This window comes from Lipotes vexillifer, unplaced genomic scaffold, assembly GCF_000442215.2.
Source record: "Lipotes vexillifer unplaced genomic scaffold, Lipotes_vexillifer_v1.1 scaffold433, whole genome shotgun sequence".
Classification (NCBI taxonomy): Eukaryota; Metazoa; Chordata; class Mammalia; order Artiodactyla; family Lipotidae; genus Lipotes; species Lipotes vexillifer.
In genome coordinates, this window is record NW_006774285.1 from 1,640,580 (window position 1) to 1,658,579 (window position 18,000).

The 18,000-nt window shown below is 35.9% G+C and overlaps 2 protein-coding genes across 5 annotated transcripts in view; one reads left to right on the forward strand and one right to left on the reverse strand.

Annotated features, from left to right (window-relative positions):
- The window catches only part of RPS6KB1 (ribosomal protein S6 kinase B1), a 39,346-nt gene extending 34,288 nt beyond the window's left edge, over positions 1 to 5,058 (forward strand). For 3 of the 4 annotated variants that reach the window (XM_007449085.1, XM_007449083.1, XM_007449084.1), the window contains 2 exons: positions 174 to 286; positions 1,213 to 5,058. In XM_007449085.1, coding sequence (XP_007449147.1) covers positions 174 to 286; positions 1,213 to 1,450 — 351 coding nt within the window. In that variant the 3' untranslated portion in view covers positions 1,451 to 5,058. The remainder of the gene's footprint in view (positions 1 to 173; positions 287 to 1,212) is intronic. The other variant, XM_007449086.1, reaches the window with a different exon arrangement.
- Positions 5,059 to 7,066: 2,008 nt separating this feature from the next.
- Positions 7,067 to 17,429, reverse strand: RNFT1 (ring finger protein, transmembrane 1). The gene is made up of 8 exons (XM_007449087.1): positions 16,978 to 17,429; positions 16,703 to 16,779; positions 15,245 to 15,345; positions 12,917 to 13,070; positions 12,138 to 12,296; positions 11,398 to 11,463; positions 8,725 to 8,826; positions 7,067 to 7,847 (listed from the first exon to the last, which is right to left on the reverse strand). Exons 1-8 carry the CDS (start codon positions 17,378 to 17,380, stop codon positions 7,713 to 7,715), a joined length of 1,197 nt encoding a protein of 398 aa, XP_007449149.1. The 5' UTR covers positions 17,381 to 17,429; the 3' UTR covers positions 7,067 to 7,712.
- Positions 17,430 to 18,000: the final 571 nt, after the last annotated feature.

An 18,000-nucleotide genomic window follows, 5' to 3' on the forward strand; every position in this document is an offset into this window, starting at 1 on the left:
ATGACTGGAAAGAAGGTAACGGGTGTGAAATGAGATTGAGGAGACTGGATAGTATCCACATTGCTGATTTTAGGTGTACATCATTGTCTTGGTGTGTCAGAGATTGAACCACCACATTTTCTTGATGTACATGACAAAATTCTATTCTGTAGTCCACTGTTACTGTCTTTCAGGGTTTTACATATGTGGCTCCATCTGTACTTGAAAGCGTGAAAGAAAAGTTTTCCTTTGAACCAAAAATCCGGTCACCTCGAAGATTTATTGGCAGCCCACGAACACCTGTCAGGTAGGTATTCAGACTTTGCTATTCTTTTTTTTAACCTGGAAGAGCATTGCTTAAGAAATTTATGCCAAGTTACGTAAATGGAAGATCTGTCATTCTCTTTGACATAAGCACAGCATCTACACCTTCTAATATTGCAGGTGACTAGTCTGTGACTAATCAATGATAAAATGCTATATAGTTTATCTCCCCTCCTGAAAATAAGCCGTTGCACTAGAAAGTGTACTCTTTAACCATTCATTCAACATTCATTGTGTACCAGGGGTTGTGCTACATTCGGGGGACACATGATTAAGACAGGAATTGTCCTTGTCCTGATGAAGCTTACAATTTAGTGAGAGAGAGTCAAAATAAACAAAGAAGGAAATAAAATATGTAATTACAAGTAGCGCCAAATGCTATGCGAAAAAAAATAGAGTCTGGTACTAGAATGCAAAAAATAACAAGGGGACTCCTATTCATGGAGAAATAGCTAGCCATACAAAATACAGAAATACAAGGATGTTACAGGTAGAAAAACAGCTCATGCAAAAGCCCTAAGGGAGGAAAAAACTTGGCCTTTTTCTTGGAAACGAAAGGCAGGTCAACATTCCTGAAGTGTGGTGAGCGAGGAAGAGAATGGCAAAGGTTTGGAGAAATATTTTAAATGCAATGAGCAGCCGTTTTAAGTGGGGGAGAAAATGATTTTTTTAAAAAGTAAGTATCATTGACGGTTTTATGAGGGCAAGTAGAGCGGTAAAAGAGACCAGTTAGGAAACTAGCAATTAGTCTAGGGGAGAAATGGCTCAACTTTGCTTTTGTGCTAATCCACACAAAAATGAAATTGGAAAAAAAAAAAGTCACATTACCCCACTCCCTTTAAATGTAAGGGAAATGTTCCTTGTTGAGATAGTACTTGAGACGAATGATAGCTCTTCCTTGTCTTAAAGCCCTGTCAAATTTTCTCCTGGGGATTTCTGGGGAAGAGGTGCTTCAGCCAGCACGGCAAATCCTCAGGCACCTGTGGAGTACCCAATGGAAACAAGTGGAATAGAGCAGATGGATGTGACGACGAGTGGGGAAGCTTCAGCACCACTTCCAATACGACAGCCGAACTCCGGGCCATACAAAAAACAAGCTTTCCCCATGATCTCCAAACGACCAGAACACCTGCGTATGAATCTATGACAGAGCAATGCTTTTAATGAATTTAAGGCAAAAAAGGTGGGGAGGGGATGTGTGAGCATCCCGCAGGGTGAAACAAGAAGACTCAAAATGACAGTCTCGAAGAGTCAGTGTCATCACGTGGAACACATTGGACAGAGGAAAAATAAACATGGATTTTAAAAAATCAATCAATGGTGCAAAAAAACTTAAGTGAAAATAGTACTGCGGAACTCTTAGGCACATCAATTAACTGATTCCTAGCAACATTGTCTCAACCTATCAAGGATTTCATGTTGATGGCTCGAAACTGACAGTATTAAGGGTAGGATGTTGCTTCTGAATCACTGTTGAGTTCTGATTGTGTCGAAGAAGGGTTATCCTTTCATTAGGCAAAGTATGAGTTTGCCTGTAATACTTGCAACTAAGGACAAATTAGCATGCAAGCTTGGTCAAACTTTCCAGCAACATGGAATCAAAGACGAAAGAAACTTAACAATTGATGTTTTACGTGCAAACAACCTGAATCTTTTTTTATATAAATATATATTTTTCAAATAGATTTTTGATTCAGCTCATTATGGAAAACATCCCAAACTTTAAAATGCGAAATTATTGGTGTGAAGAAAGCCAGACAACTTCTGTTTCTTCTCTTGGTGAAATAATAAAAATGCAAATGAATCATTGTTAACCACAGCTGTGGCTCGTTTGAGGGATTGGGGGTGGACTTGGGGTTTATTTTCAGTAACCCAGCTGCAATACCTGTCTGTAATACTAGAAAAAAAAAAATCTAATCATTTCTACTTGCAGTACTATTATGTGCTAAGCTTAACTGGAAGCCTTGGAATGGGCATAAGTTGTATGTCCTACATTTCATCCTTATCCTGGGCCTGCATTGCACTGGAAAAATATCGCCACCTTATACCAGTATTTGGTTCAAGACGTCAAATGTGTTCAGCCTATGGCTGAAGAAGGACAGAAGAGAGGATAAAATGCATATCGAGGGCGGCAAAGTGAGAGAGAGAGGAGGGAGATCCAGGGGAAGAGGGTGTTGCCACGGTCCACCCTCTATGTCTAATCTCTTTACAGCAAATTGGTAAGGTTTTAAGTTTTACTTCTTTTTACTGTTTTTGGTGTCTGCCTTCCTTACATTTTTTCCTCAACGGTTTTAAAAGGAAAAAAGGTATTTTTTTTCCTATATTGGGGCTACATTTTTTGATTGTAAAAGTATTTGATGGCCTTTTGATGAATGTCTTCCACAGTGAATAAGAAAACTCAGTGGCTTAATTTAGGAAACATGTTAACACACTATGTTTTTGAAAATTGTAATGAAGTCTACATAAGTGATTTACAGGTACAAAGAATAAAAATAAAGGTAACTTTACCTTTCTTAAATACTTCCTGCCTTAAAGAGAGCGTTTCCATGACTTTTAGCTGGTGAAAGGGTTTAATATCTGCAGAGCTTTATAAAAATATTTCAGTGCATACTGGTATAATAGATGATCATGCAGTTGCAGTTGAGTCTTACCACCTTTTTGTTTGTCTTTTATAATGTCTTCAGTCTGAGTGTGCAAAGTCAATTTGTAATATTTTGCAACCCTATGATTTTTTTAAAATAGATGCTGCTTGCTATGTTCTCCAAACCTTTTTGAGCCATAGGATCCAAGCCATAAAATTATTTATGCATGTTGAATTCAGTCAGAAAAAGCTTTGCTTATTTAAATGGCGGTTCGAGTGAGATAAGATGAAATCCTATGACATTAAGCAAAAATAGAACCATGAAAAATGATTGGAAATATACCTTTTCAATTGTGGCAATAAATGGAACAATTGGTAACAGCTCATCTTCGGACAGAAAGCCTTTTTTTTTTTTAAATCACTCCCTCTAGACCTCCTCTTCCCTTATTGCAGCAGTCTACTGAGAACTTTATAACTGTAGCTAATAAATTAGAAACTAAATAATGGTAAGGGCAGAAATTGTACTTAAAGTGCAGGTCTTCGTTCTCTGACAGTTTATGATGTCTGAAAAACAGAACCCAAAAAGCTATGGTGATTTGTACAGGCTTCATTTCAGACTGTAAATGGCTTGTACTACTCTGATACTTGTTTTCAAATGAGTTTACTAACTATAGTGTTGACTGCCTGACCAAATTCCAGTGAAAGTTTTACACCAAAATATTCCTCCTCAGTCCTATTTGCTAGTAACATTTGCACTGTGATTGGGTGGCTATAACCACCCCATAGTTAAACCAGTTTCATAATTAGTAGTACTGCCAGCAATAGTGGCAAACACTAACTTTCTGCATAAAAAGTATCAATTGCACACCTACCATCCACACAAATAAGTTTTTCAAACTTAACATTCAGTGAAGTTAATTTTCTATACTGTGGCAAGTTTATTGAGAAATTGTTTCATAAATGGATATTCCTACTATGACTGTGAAAACATGTCAAGTGCCACTTTAGTGTCACAGACAGAAAGCACACACCTATGCAATATGGCTTACCCTATATTTATTTGTAAAAACCCAAGCATAGTTTAAAAATATATGTCAATAATACTAGTCTTGAGTTTCTAAGAAGGTTCTTTATGATTATTCCAGGTAAGTGTATAATGAGATTAAGTGTTTTTCTTTCATCACTTGATTATTTTCTTTAAAATCAGCTATTACAGGATATTTTTTTATTTTATACATGCTGTTTTTTAATTAAAATATAATCATTGAGAACTGAAGTTTACTAATTTTGATTTTATAAGGTTTGTAGCATTACAGAATAAACTGAGATTTATAAACCAGCTGTGATTAACAATGTAAAGTATTAATTATTGAACTTGAACCAGATTTTTAGGAAAACTGTTATTTCTTTTTCCCCTTTATGGTCTTAACTAATTTGAATCCTTCAAGAAGGATTCTTCCATACTATTTTTTGGAATAGAAGGTAATTGGGCGGGGGGGGGGGGAAGAATGCATGTATGATACTCCATAAATTCAACATTCTTTAAGAAATAAATGATTATAAATAAGCTGCATCTTCAATAGTATTAATATCCCAAGCCTTGGATTTTATATTTAATATAGGACCTAACTATTTTGGTTACTTAGTCATATGGTTCCTAGCTTATAAGGGCTAGATCTAAGATTATTCTCATGAGAAATGTTCGTTTTATGCAGAATGGATTTTGAGGCTGTGAAAAGGGTTAATTCCTCAAATAAAAATATCATGTCCAAACATCTACCTTTTTTCATAGGAGTAGACACTAGCAAGCTGGACAAAATAATCATAAAGCATTTGTTCCACCATGACCTGTGGTCTGTTGCTGAGTGATACAAAATTCTTCATGTGTGATTCTTAATTTACCACTATAGCACACGTATTATATCAGTGGATTATCTAAAGTAACATTTGAAAGATGGGTTCATCTGTGTTTGCTCTTTAAACTATTATTTTTTTTCCTACCCCAAGTTGGCTTTGCATCTACCAGAGTAAATTCTTCAGCTGCCTTATTAGGAGTGCTTTGAGGGTAACACGTTTTCTGCTTTTCATCTTGTTTAGTTTACTGTATTAAGTATTTGATTTCAGATTGATTGAATGTAAATAGAAATTAAATGCAAATTTGAATGAACATAAAATAGAAGTGATTTTTTAAAATTATTATTATCCTAAGATAGGAAGAAATAACTATCAGGTACACATGTGGTTTCAATAATTTTTCCCATTAACATGCCAGATGTGTTCAGATTCTCATATTTAATAAACTTTATGTGAAGAATGACAGTCATAAAACTGTTTTTGTGGAGAAATTGAAGCAATTTAAATTTATAACAAGTTTTAGTACTGATTTTATATTAGGTGTTAAACATCTGTGATTTCCAAGTTCTGTCAAATAGAATTGAATTGGTTGCTTAAAAAAAAAGTTCATGTGAAAAGTTATGTGAAAGCCAGCTTCACATAAAAACAATGGAAGACTTTCTTGTGCTAACATACAACAGTTTTTCCAGCCACATTTGTCAACTACATTACCTGATGTGTATGAACAAAATAACATAGTGGACAACTCTGTTTTTAACTAATGTCTCAATATATCTACTGTAAGATGGGTGTTTTGTGTAAACCACCTCTTATTTATGAGGTAATTCTATCACACTTGCCAAGATGGTTTCTCTACAGAAGTTCTCAAACGTACTTTTTTATAAAACATAGTAGTGACTCTTGATGTTGATAAAACAGTCTTTTAGAGGATATGATCTGAATTCACAGAATAAATGGGGTTTGAATCCCTATTCCTGTTTTTGAGGTGAAGGAATAAAAATAGAGAAATGCTTCTAGTTCATCAATGTTACTAGTGAATGGCAAAGCTCTCCTGTTACATTTCCCTCCTTTTAAACTCATATGTGAACTGCTTTCTTGTTTGTTAAGAAAACAAAAACAAAAAACCCCACTGTCCACCAGGGACTTCTTTTGTTATTCAGTCATATTAAGAAACAAAGCTATCCATATGGCCATAGGGTAAGTAAGTGTGGTAAGTAGGTATTGTATTAGGGCTGAAGTAACCCATGTGGTTAAGGTGTTATTCTTATGTTTTTATCAAGAAGTCAGCATATCCTTCACACCCAAATTCTAATCTCAAATTGTCTTTCTCACTCATCCCCTGCTGCATACCTAAATAACAACTATTAGCTTCACCACAAAGTTAGGAAGGTGATTTAAGGCCAAGTAAGCTTGTTTTTTAGTATTTGCAGTGGTTCTCAAAGTACGTAACATAGTTAAGTATTTCATCCTCAATGAACAGGAACAGTTGCACTTATAATCTAGCAATATTTACCTGGGGAGAAAAGTTACAGGCTAATGTTCTTTTGTCAATTTGGGTGGCCATAAGGCATGAAAAGTGGTTTAACCTGTATCTGGTTGGTCACTATCCTTATTAATCCAGGTTGGTTTAATCTTTGTCTTATCAGCACTGCAAATTTGTTTTCTACCTCTACCTCGTAGCTTCTACTTCCCACCACTATCTTTTTCTTGTGTGCAAACTGATAGATGGTAAAAGAGAAAATGGGCAGAGGCCTTGCATCTAAATATATATAATAACCAGTCCTTTGGATTTCTGGTATAGATCCATCCCCCCTTGGAGGTTTCATAGTGAGAGAGAAAGTGCCTCATTCTCTTTCCACCACCCTGCACAAATACCTGTAGACAAACAAACCACACTCTCCAAAGCTTTTGTTGGCCTGAGTGCAAGCTTTAATCTCCCAAGTAATGGTGATTCAAGCATGAGATTCCAGAACTCTTCTGGAGAAGACTAGTTATATGGGGAAATCCTTTTTTTTTCTTTTTTTTTCTTTTTGGCCACGCACCATGTGGGAGCCTAGTTCCCCGACCAGAGCTCAAACCCACGTCCCCTGCATTGGAAGTGCGGAGTCTTAACCACTGGACCGCCAGGGAAGTCCCGAGGAATTCTTTTCTAAGTGTTTGAGTTGGTCTTGTTTGTCACTCTATTCAAATCATCAGTGAAGCCAGCTGTTTGTAATCCACGTGAATTATTTTAATAATCCAAGAAAGTCCATGACACTTTCCAAAAAGCAAGATCATGAACATTAAAGCTGATGGCAGGATTGTATGTATGAAGTCCACAAAGAAAAGGAATTTAAATCATCTGTTCTCAATGACTGCTAATCACACTACAGAGAATAATACAATATTAAAATATTTCATCCTCAGTAAATTAATCTTCCTTAGAAAAATCTGATTGTACAGGTAAACTATAGCATTTAGAGCTTTCATTTAAAAATACAAATTTTATGAGAAATTTTAGAATTTTTAGAATGGGAATTATAAAAGTCAATGTTAAAGAAAATTCTACTTTCAGGTAATGTGTATCTTAAAATATTATGAAAAATATTCTTTATTCCGAAAACAGTGTCAGGAAAGAATACTTGAATTCCTCTAAAACCACTAGTTCTAGTTATCCAGTTGTCATTTTGGTAACGTTAACAAGAAAACACATTTACAATTTAACACTGCAATTATCTGTCAAATAATTAGGATAGAATAAATGTTGCATATGCATTATGTTGAACATTACTTATGTATTTTTTTAAATATAGGGTTCTTTCATTTAATCTTTTGAGAAGCTGGACTACACACTTGCCTTATTATAATATTCTAAAACCATTTGGAAACATTTTCCTTAACTTCCAGCCCTGAAAATCCATTCTAATGTCTTTACCAATAGTCACTGTAACCAAATAAAATTAGTGTTTTGTGGCCTTAATATTAAGTTTAGAACTTAATATATTTGAAGGTGTGATGAAGTGGCTCCGTCTTGCCATTTGTTTATATGGTCTGAAATCACAGTTCTGCACAGCGGACATGTTTTCTCTCTGTTAAACCATAAGGTAATGCACTCTTCACAAAATATATGCTGTAAGGGAATTAAGAACTAGATTTTAAAGTTGATAACATTTCAATTTTAAATTCATCACATTGCAGAGAATCATACTCTAGAGCTGAAAGGGAATTTGGAGAACACTAATCCCTTAATTTTACAAGTGAGAAAACAAAGTATAACATTCAAGAACACAGCGGTGTTCGTGGTAGAGGCACAAGTATTATTCTGACTTGTACTATCCGTTTAACCACTTCTAATAAAATACAAGCTATCCTCAGGTGATAACTTTAAGATCAAGTATAATGACTAACAGCTTAAAGTCTTTGAGGGTTACTGAAATAATGTACAGGAAAGGGCCTTATACAGTCCAGTAACAAATGCTGGTATTATTCTAAAAGACTAGTATTCAATTATTAAAAATAGTCTGTTTCCCAGTCACTTTGGTATCCAGTATGCCATTTGAATTTTTTTTTCCCCTTTATACACTCCTCTACATAAAAATCATTAGAACTGGGCTTCCCTGGTGGCGCAGTGGTTGAGAGTCCGCCTGCCGATGCAGGGGACACAGGCTCATGCCCCAGTCTGGGAAGATCCCACATGCCGCGGAGCGGCTAGGCCCGTGAGCCATGGCCGCTGAGCCTGCGCGTCTGGAGCCTGTGCTCCACGATGCGAGAGGCCACAACAGTGAGAGGCCCACGTACCACAAAAAGAAAAAAAAAAAAAAATCATTAGAACTAAGGGACAAGATTTAGCTAACCTACCAAACCTCTAATCACAAATAAGAAATTAGTAGTATGTGCCCTGAATGCTACTTTCTGCTGAATAATGTATATTTCCCTATAAGTAACATAAATGTGACGTTTGCAGATCACAGAGAAGTGCTGTATTGAGGTTGCTTAAAAATAGTTACCTGACAGGTGAGAAGAATTGGCTTTTGAAATTCAGCTTGACATATTGAACAAATAACATCCACATCTGAACACTGTCTCTTGCTGGCAGCCACTCCGTGACTCTATAAAGATAAGAAGTTATGTTCCTACAAATTTCTTTCTTTTCTGTTCCTTAAATACATAGATGGTACTGTATTTCTCAAATCTCCAAGGAACTAGGCATTTGAAAACTCTCCCAAAGGATATAAACATTTCAGAGCTGAACTATGTATGCAGAATGATGCCTGGATGGATCGCATCAAGGTTAACTCACTATGTAATACATAATAGGATATTGGAAGATTGTTAAGATTCATTGGATTCCCAAATAATGACAGTGCTTCAAATTCAAATGGCTTAAGAGACTAAGAGATCTGAAATATAATACAGCATTATGCAATCTATATTCATGTACTATGTGACCCAGTACTGCCAAATTGAGCCCACTAACCTATGACACTTTTCAAAAAAGTCAATCCAGAGCTTGGCTGGCTGAATGTAACTCATGTAGAGACTACTTTAAAAATAGGTTTCTGTGCTCCACACTGGTGATTGATTCAGTAGGTCCAGACATACCAGGATGTAACCCAGGAATCTAATTCCTGAAAGCTCTCCACATGAGTTCAATGTGAAGGAGGTTTGGGGACCACTGAACAGTATCCTGCCACTAAATCTAAAAATAATTTTAATTATCATCCTTACTTATCACAAACAGAGCATTTAGTACTACGAAAGAATGGTAAAATTTTACAGAAGAACTGTAATTGCAAAATGTCACTTGGGTAGAGTTATACTGTCAAACTGAATAATAACACAAATCTTTGAATTTCCTTTTGCTCTTAAGTCCTAAAAAAAAGTTTCTGATCTCTTTAAGATCTTAATAACTTCCTTACCAAATTCAGTAGAATTTAGTCATTAACTAGATGTGACAAAATGTTACAAATGAGATCAGCTTTCTGTAGAAATGATGTGGAAAAGGTGGCTGAGGAAAAGAAAGAACACCCAAGTTTCAGTCATGGTAATGAGAACACAAGCATGACTTGACTCAGCAACCTGAAGCTGTGGCCTAAACTTCTTGTTATCGAGGGTTAACAAAATCAAACTAAGACTCAAAGGATGAAAACATTGAAAATTAAGATTTTTTGAGATTGGTCATGTTAAAGATTCCAGAGACAAATTGAGATACTGATGGATGATCTTGGTGCCAATTTCCCTTCAATAAATGTCATTTAGCAGAGTACACTGCAGATATATATGCTGACAAGCTTTTAAAATAGCACGCTTGTCTGGCACTTTGCATACTCCCTTCAGGTGAAGACATCCTGATGATGATTGCCATTTTCAGGGCAACATTAAAGAACATGAGAATCCCAGGAATAAAACAGTGTTCTGTGATAGTCTCTTTATGCTTCACAGAGAATATCAAAAGTATTTCAGCTGAAGCCTTCCTAGATTAATTGCTACAGCAAAGTGGCCGATACATAATCAACTGTTTTAACATTTTTTTAAAATATTTATTTATTTATTTGTGGGGCTTCTCTGGTGGCGCAGTGGTTGAGAGTCCACCTGCCGATGCAGGGGACGTGGGTTTGTGCCCCAGTCTGGGAAGATCCCACATGCGGCGGAGCGGCTGGGCCCATGAGCCATGGCCGCTGAGCCTGCGCTGCGTCCAGAGCCTGTGCTCCGCGACGGGAGAGGCCACAGCAGTGAGAGGCCCACGTACCGCAAAAAAACAAATAACAAAAAACAAAAAAAAACCTTAATACATTACTGTCTTTAGGAAAGGGTGCCCTGGCCAGTTCGTTTACTCTACTTTGTTGGTATAATCCTGTTTTTTTTTAAACATATATTATTAGATTGGCATTCTTGTACATCAGATTCCCCTGTGTCCTGACCACATAATTGTTAAGTACCTAATGGACTGCAAAACTGAGAATCAAACTCTGAAACCTGGTGATCACACTTATATACTGAGAACTTCTGAGGCTACTAAATAGCAAATGAGCTATTTATCATTTGGGCTATGATACACTTTTTCTGCAGTTTGTTACATCAGTCGAATAACATAATAAAGTTACAGTTGACACTGGAGTCTCAATTTATTGTTAAAATTGTTTTGTTATTGTTAAATTTACTGTTATTGTCATGAACTTATTTGTGCATACAGAACTGCGTATTGGGGAAATTTTTCCAGTAAGAAAATTTCAAGGAACATGATTTTTGGTAATAAGCTTTCTTCATATACACAATAAATTATAGTATAAGCACTTTCACAGAAGTTGAATAGGAGTTAATGAAAGTACACAAAGCTACTATTTGTGGCTTAAATAAAGGAAGAGAAACAAAAGTTCATAAGATTTTTAAGGGAATGTTTATAAACCCTTAAGAATGTCAAGTGATTGGAAAGGGCAAGAGGCAAACTCAAATATATAAGTACTTCATCAACTATCAGGTGGTTGTCAATGTGCAAGTTAAACTTATCACAGAAACAAAACCTCTATTATCATCACAGCCCCAAGTGCCAAAGTACAAAAAGTTTTTCTAAAAAACCACGTAATTATGAAATCTGCATTTGTAAAACTGCTGAACTAAAACATTTTTATAATGTAGAAAGAAAGATAAAAAGTGTTTTTTCTGATTTAAAAAATACTTACTGGTCGTGTAAAAAATATTCGCAAAACCCGTCTAAAAGTTCTCAGATGTCCAAAAAAGTCCAGAAGCTGAAAGAGAAAATAATTCATTTATTCAAAGAGCCTTACCTGCTAAACTCAGAGATCAAAGCTAATATCAAATACTGATATTAATTTTATGCTCATTGCATATCACAACTAATCATTTCATTCTAAATATATTTAAAGTCCAATTATGGAATATTTTACTCAATTTATCAATTTCAGCCAACTCAACCAAAATGAAGTACATCTGAATGCCTAGAGTTACAATTTGGTCAAGATAACTATAAACTTAAGTAAATCAAAGGCAAGGCAATTTTATCTGGTTCACATGTCCTTAACCTATTTAACGTTTCATTAAGTGATTAAGCTGAGGGGAACAGGCATAGAGGGAACAGGACAAGATACTCCACTAGTTTGAGAATTATGTGTATGACAGATACTACTGTAGGGGATGGGTATGGTCTATTCTACTTGTTCCCCTCCACCTTAGATAATCCATGCTTAGAGGTCCACTCCCCCAATAAAATCTGAGAACCACTGGATTAAGATACCTATTTCCATTTCTCCATTTCTAAGTAAATATAGAATCTGCCATTACTTCAAACTAGTGATATGAAAATAAACTATAAAATATATAAAGAGAAAAGCAGTCATATGTAAAATATGTAAACAGTATTATATGAATCATTATAAATGATAAGATTTATTATGTTACCTACTTTTAGTATGAGGTAGAGTAAAGCCAGCAATATCCCAAGACTCCATCTAGTTACATTACCAAACTCCCCAGAGCTTATAAGGTAACGAAACCAAACTGGTACGGGGACAAAAGTTCGGTAATACTGACATAATTCTTCTAAAACCATATACCAATAACCCTAAAAAGGAAGAAAAAAGAAAACAAATAGAGCCACCCAAGGTACTTACATGCACAATGCAAATACTTCACATTGGGCTGAGAACATCATGGGTATATGGCACAATAACACAACTATAAAATTAATCTTCATAATGATAATGGTTATGACTGACAACCTCAACTTGGTTCTTTAGATATTACAGTCACTGAGTGGTCTGTTTTCAAAGAATTTCTAAAGAGTGACTGAAAATGTTTTATGTATAATAAAACATTTTGCTGATTATAAAAATTTAAAAGTTTTCATTGAATATGAAAGAACACTGAATAACTGCCTAAGTCAGTTATCAATTATCAATTAATAATGCCCTGGAGGAAAACAGAAGTATAAATATGTATTTTCCCATATATGATGTGGGGACTCATTTTTAGATTATTCCAAAGCAAATATAATTGATTTTATTGGAATAGATTAATATTTAGGTTCAAGTCTTTGACCAAGTAGCTGCCAGTCTGAGATAATAATTAAAATTAGGTTATTGAGCAAACTGAAAAATTACAGAAGGAATCATTTAAGCAAAGACTAAATAGCATTAATATGGTCTGCTAACATCTTTCCAATAAAACATATTACTTTCTTACCTTGGATTTAAAAGGCATGATGAAAGAAGGCACCAATAAAATGAGGCATTTTAAGCCCATGAAGAGGAATTTCAGAATGAAGTCTGTAATTCCAACAATCCAAAGTACGTCCCAGAAGCTCGAATAGTCCAAAGTAGGATTTAAAAAAATTAAGCTACCAAGAGAAAAACATCAAAACTTACCAGAGCAACATAAAAAGATAAAAGTGTCGATAGGGGTTCTAAATTTGCTACCAAATATTTAATTTGATGTGTAAAAATAAGAGTTTGGCAAGATGCTAGAGTTCATGTAAATGGAATGGAAGATCATTTTGCTTATTTTAAAGAGACCTTTTAGGGACTTCCCTGGTGGCACAGTGGTAAAGAATCTGCCTGCCAATGCAGGCGACACGGGTTCAAGCCTTGGTCTGGGAAGGTCCCACATGCCGCAGAGCAATTAAGCCTGCGCACAACTACTGAACCTGCGCTCTCAAGCCCGCGTGCCACAACTATGGAAACCCACACGCCTAAGAGCCTGTGCTCTGCAACAAGAGAAGCCACTGCAATGAGAAGCCCGCGCACTGCAAGGGAAGAGCAGGCCCTGCTCACCACAACTAGAGAAAGCTCACACGCAGCAATGTAGACCCAATGCAGCCAAAAATAAATTTATTAAAAAAAACTTCTTAAATGTTTGAATTTCAAATCTTCCCTCAATAAAGAACGAGTCTTCCTAACTTGTCATGATTGATATCTTTCTAGCCTATAATCTAAAAAACTCACAAATACTCCATAGCTGCCAGTCTGTCTTCAACCAACTCCAGTCAGGAATCTAACCCCTCCTTTCCACTGAACTGTTTTTGTCAAGATTGCCAACTCCCTCCCTCTTGCTAAATTCGAAGGTCACTTTTTCCCCCTCTTCTCTCCTTGAAATACTTTCTTCCTAGACTTCTGACACCACTCTCTTCTAGTTGTTCTCATATGTGACTGATGGTTCCTTTATTTTAAAATTTATTTATTCATTTATTATTTTTGGCTGCATTGGGTCTTCGTTGCTGCGCGCGGGCTTTCTCTAGTTGCGGTGAGTGGGGGCTACTCTTCGTTGCGGTGCATGGGCTTCTCATTGCGGTGGCTTCTCTTGTTGTGGAGCACGGGCTCTCAGCGCAAGGGCTTCAGTAGTTGTGGCACATGGGCTCAGCAGCTGTGGCTCGCGGGCTCTAGAGCACAGGCTCAGTAGTTGTGGCGCACGGGCTTAGCTGCTCCGCGGCATGTGGGATCTCCCTGGACGAGAGCTCGAACCCATGTCCCTTGCATTGGCAGGGACACTGCGCCACCAGGGAAGTCCCTGATGGTTCCTTTTAAGTCTCCTTTGCTGCTCCTCCTCTGGCTAATTGTGGGCATGTCCAGTCCTGGGCCCTCTCCTCTGTCTATACTTTTTTTCCCTGGTTAGTCTTGTCAAGTTCCTTGGTTTTTAAATATCAACCATATGCTGATAACACCAAAATTTACAGCCCTAACCTCTACTCCGAGCTCATGACAAATATCTATAATCACTTTAACAGTTCTACATGGCCTCTCAAACTTAACATGTTCAAAAAAAAATTACTGATTTTCCCTCAAAACCAGTTCCTTCCCCAGTCTTTCCCAGCCCAGTAAATGGCACCACCATCTAGCCAGTTGCTTAGACTAAAAAAACCCAGTATCACCCTTGATTCTTCCCCCTTACCTACTCACCCAATCCAATCCAAGTGGTACTTGGCTACACCTACAAACTATATCCCAGATTTGTCCACATCTCTCCAACTCCACTGAAACCAGGACTTCTAATTATCTGATTAAAGCTGAAAATTCAGAACACTTCCATCTGACATGGAAACTTATCAACTACTGTCCTTTAGCAAGTCTTCTTCTAGAGACAAAGATCAAGTGTTCTTATCACACATACACACAAGAAGGTAACTAAGGGAGGTGATGGATATATTAATTACCTTGATGTGTAGGTAATCATTTCACAATGTATACATCTATCAAAACATGTTGTATATTTTAAATATATACAATTTTTATTTATCAAAAATAACCAAAAAAGATCACCACCAACAACCTAATGGTATTTAGTAACTACTGATTATATAAGTAAAAATTTAAGTATCAAAAATTAAGTATTTATTGAGCACTTGCTGTGAGGCAAGGCACTGGGTATAAAAATGTGAGTAAGTCACTTTAAGCTCTCAATCTTGGAAAGAGACAGGTAAAAATTGAACTCTAAGAATGTGCAAGTAAGATATATGCAAAGTGCTATGGAATATACGATTACATAAAAATATGATTGTGCACTTGGACCTCTAATTACCTGTAATAAAGTGACTGAGAATGAAAGGTGTAATATAAAAGAACAGAAGATCCTGCTAAGAATACCAGTAACCAAGCACACTGAATCTTTGAGCACCTTTCCTGAAAAATAAACAATTTTATAATTTATTACTTTGAATTATGCCAGAATTTTAAATATCATTAAACTATTTTAATGACTAATTTATTAACTTAGAACGTTTTAATAGATTAATTTATCTTAATAAAAATACAGAATATTTGTTAAATTGTACATCATCACATTCTATTTTATATACCTTTAGTGAAAAAAACAAAACACATACTTAAACAGATTTTTAAAATACAAGTTTCCTCATTGTGTAACATTACCTATGTTTCAAAGCCAAATCTTCTACAGACTGACATAAAGGACCTACGTAAATAAAAACTTCTGCAGCTTCCCATTTTTGCCTTCCCAACAAAACAGACTTTTAAAAACTGCATTTATGGGCTTCCCTGGTGGCACAGTGGTTGAGAGTCCGCCTGCCGATGCAGGGGACATGGGTTCGTACCCTGGTCTGGGAAGATCCCACGTGCCACGGAGCGGCTAGGCCCGTGAGCCATGGCCACTAAGCCTGCGCGTCCGGAGCACACTCCGCAACGGGAGAGGCCACAGCAGTGAGAGGCCCGCGTACCACAACAAAAAAACAAAACAAAACAAAAACTGCATTTATGTTACCAGGGTTTATAAATATAATTTTAAAAATTCTCAATTCAATAAGAATTTAATAAAATAATATTTTTAATCTCAGTTTTATAATTGTTTTAATTACTAGTTTAAAAATTTTACTAGTTTTAAACCTTGAATTAAACTTTTATGGTTTGATAGGTTCTAACTAGGAATTTTCAGGTCAAAATGTATGATCCTTTACACAGATATAACCCTTTAAAGTTGCCTGAAATTTTATAAACTAATCCTGTTTTCCCAATAATTTACATGAATAAGAATCTTTTATAATTTCTTATGGAAAAACTTCTTGGGTTTAGTTTTCTTTAAATAAGAGAAACCTAAATAAATAGTTCAATACCCATTTATTCAGTGTACGTTTTATTTAACTATTTTAAATCTTATAGTACAACAGCTGAAGTTTTTAATGATGATTATATTACTTAGTATGGTCAAACTAACTTAAAACATGATAGCACGACAAATCAGATCAAATAGTGTGTTCTAAACCTTTTAATCCTTCTGTCTAGTTTTTCTTTATCAGGAACCCAATATACAAAGAAAATAAGGTGAATCAATTCAGTATTAGGACAGATCATTTATTCCAGGTCATTCAGATAACAACATTTAATATATCATGGATGGTACATTATGTCTATTTAAATTTATCAAATAAACTATCTTATCTTTATTCCTATTTCTCTCAAAAATGAATATATAATTCTACAGGGAGAAACATTTAATGATTTTTTAGTTGCTGGTTATACTTACTCTTAGAAAAACCTGATTTACAATGCTTTTGTTTGCATATATAAAAGTTGTAAGCAGCCCAATTCCAAGAGAAATTCCTGTTAGAAAATAAGGTCCAGTTAATTGAAAGGGAAGAAAAAAAGCTAACATGACATGAATTTAAAGGAAGCATATACAATTTTAAAAACTAACAAAATAAGAAACTGAAATACATAGGTTAAAGTATTGATTACCAATAAAGAAAGAAAATTAGCTGCATATAGTAATGAAACAGCTCAATGTTTTATTATACCTACCTGTTATATGCTGCATAACAAGTTTGACACCCAGAATCAAAATATATGGAAGACCTTTTTGCAACCACTTGAAGAGATATCGGAATTCTGAGAAGGAGCTACTACCATGATCTCCAGACTCCATCTCGGTATCATCAGGTTGCCTTGCTTCATTGTGGGAGTGACTCCGTAAGCGACTGTGTACACATCCATGGGTACAGCCATGGACACCTGACCTTATATTTCTGGAGCTTGGATTTTCAGCACATTCTTTAGGCATGGAGCTTATCTGAACATGAACATCTCCAGAATAAAGACAGGAAGCTTCTCCTGTCAATCTTGTTTGGACACACTGGGAGGCTGAGGCATCCTCACTGCCTGCAGCTCCTGAAGGGCTGTGCAGTTGGCTACAGTTGGCTTGCATGACCCCTGAATACTTTTTCTGTGATCCAGATTTCTTTGCTTCAGGGCTCTGTCTCCTAAAAATCAAAGCGCAGAAAATATTCTAAGTGAACAGTTAAGTACAGGCAATATATTGCTCACTAGGAATAATTTATTCACTAAAGGAGAGGCTGATAGTCACAGTACCTGAATTATTTCCAGGTTATCTATTGCTTATTACTAGACTCCTCCATCTCCCTTTATGCGAAGGCTCTGCTGCCCTAGGCAAACTATCCTTTAGGGAACATCTGCTACCAAAAAAGTTTAGGTTCAGATGCCTCCAGTTCTCTAATGACAGAAGGAACTGGCAAAATAGTCAAAGTATGGGTGCTCAGCAGATGTTAATAATATGAGTACTAGTACTCAATCATACTAGAACACTTAAGTACATTTACTTTGTTCAACTGGAACAGTTTCATCTCTGATGTAGATTCTACATCTAATAAGAGTATTTTTTTAATGTGTGGAAAGGTTAGGAAGAAAAAAGCATCAAATCTTAACTCCTCATTAAGTATCATCATGGAGAACTAATAATAAACATTTCATTTAGGTGACCTACAAATTTCGTTTTATGCTGAAACAGCTTTCCCAAAGCTAATAAAA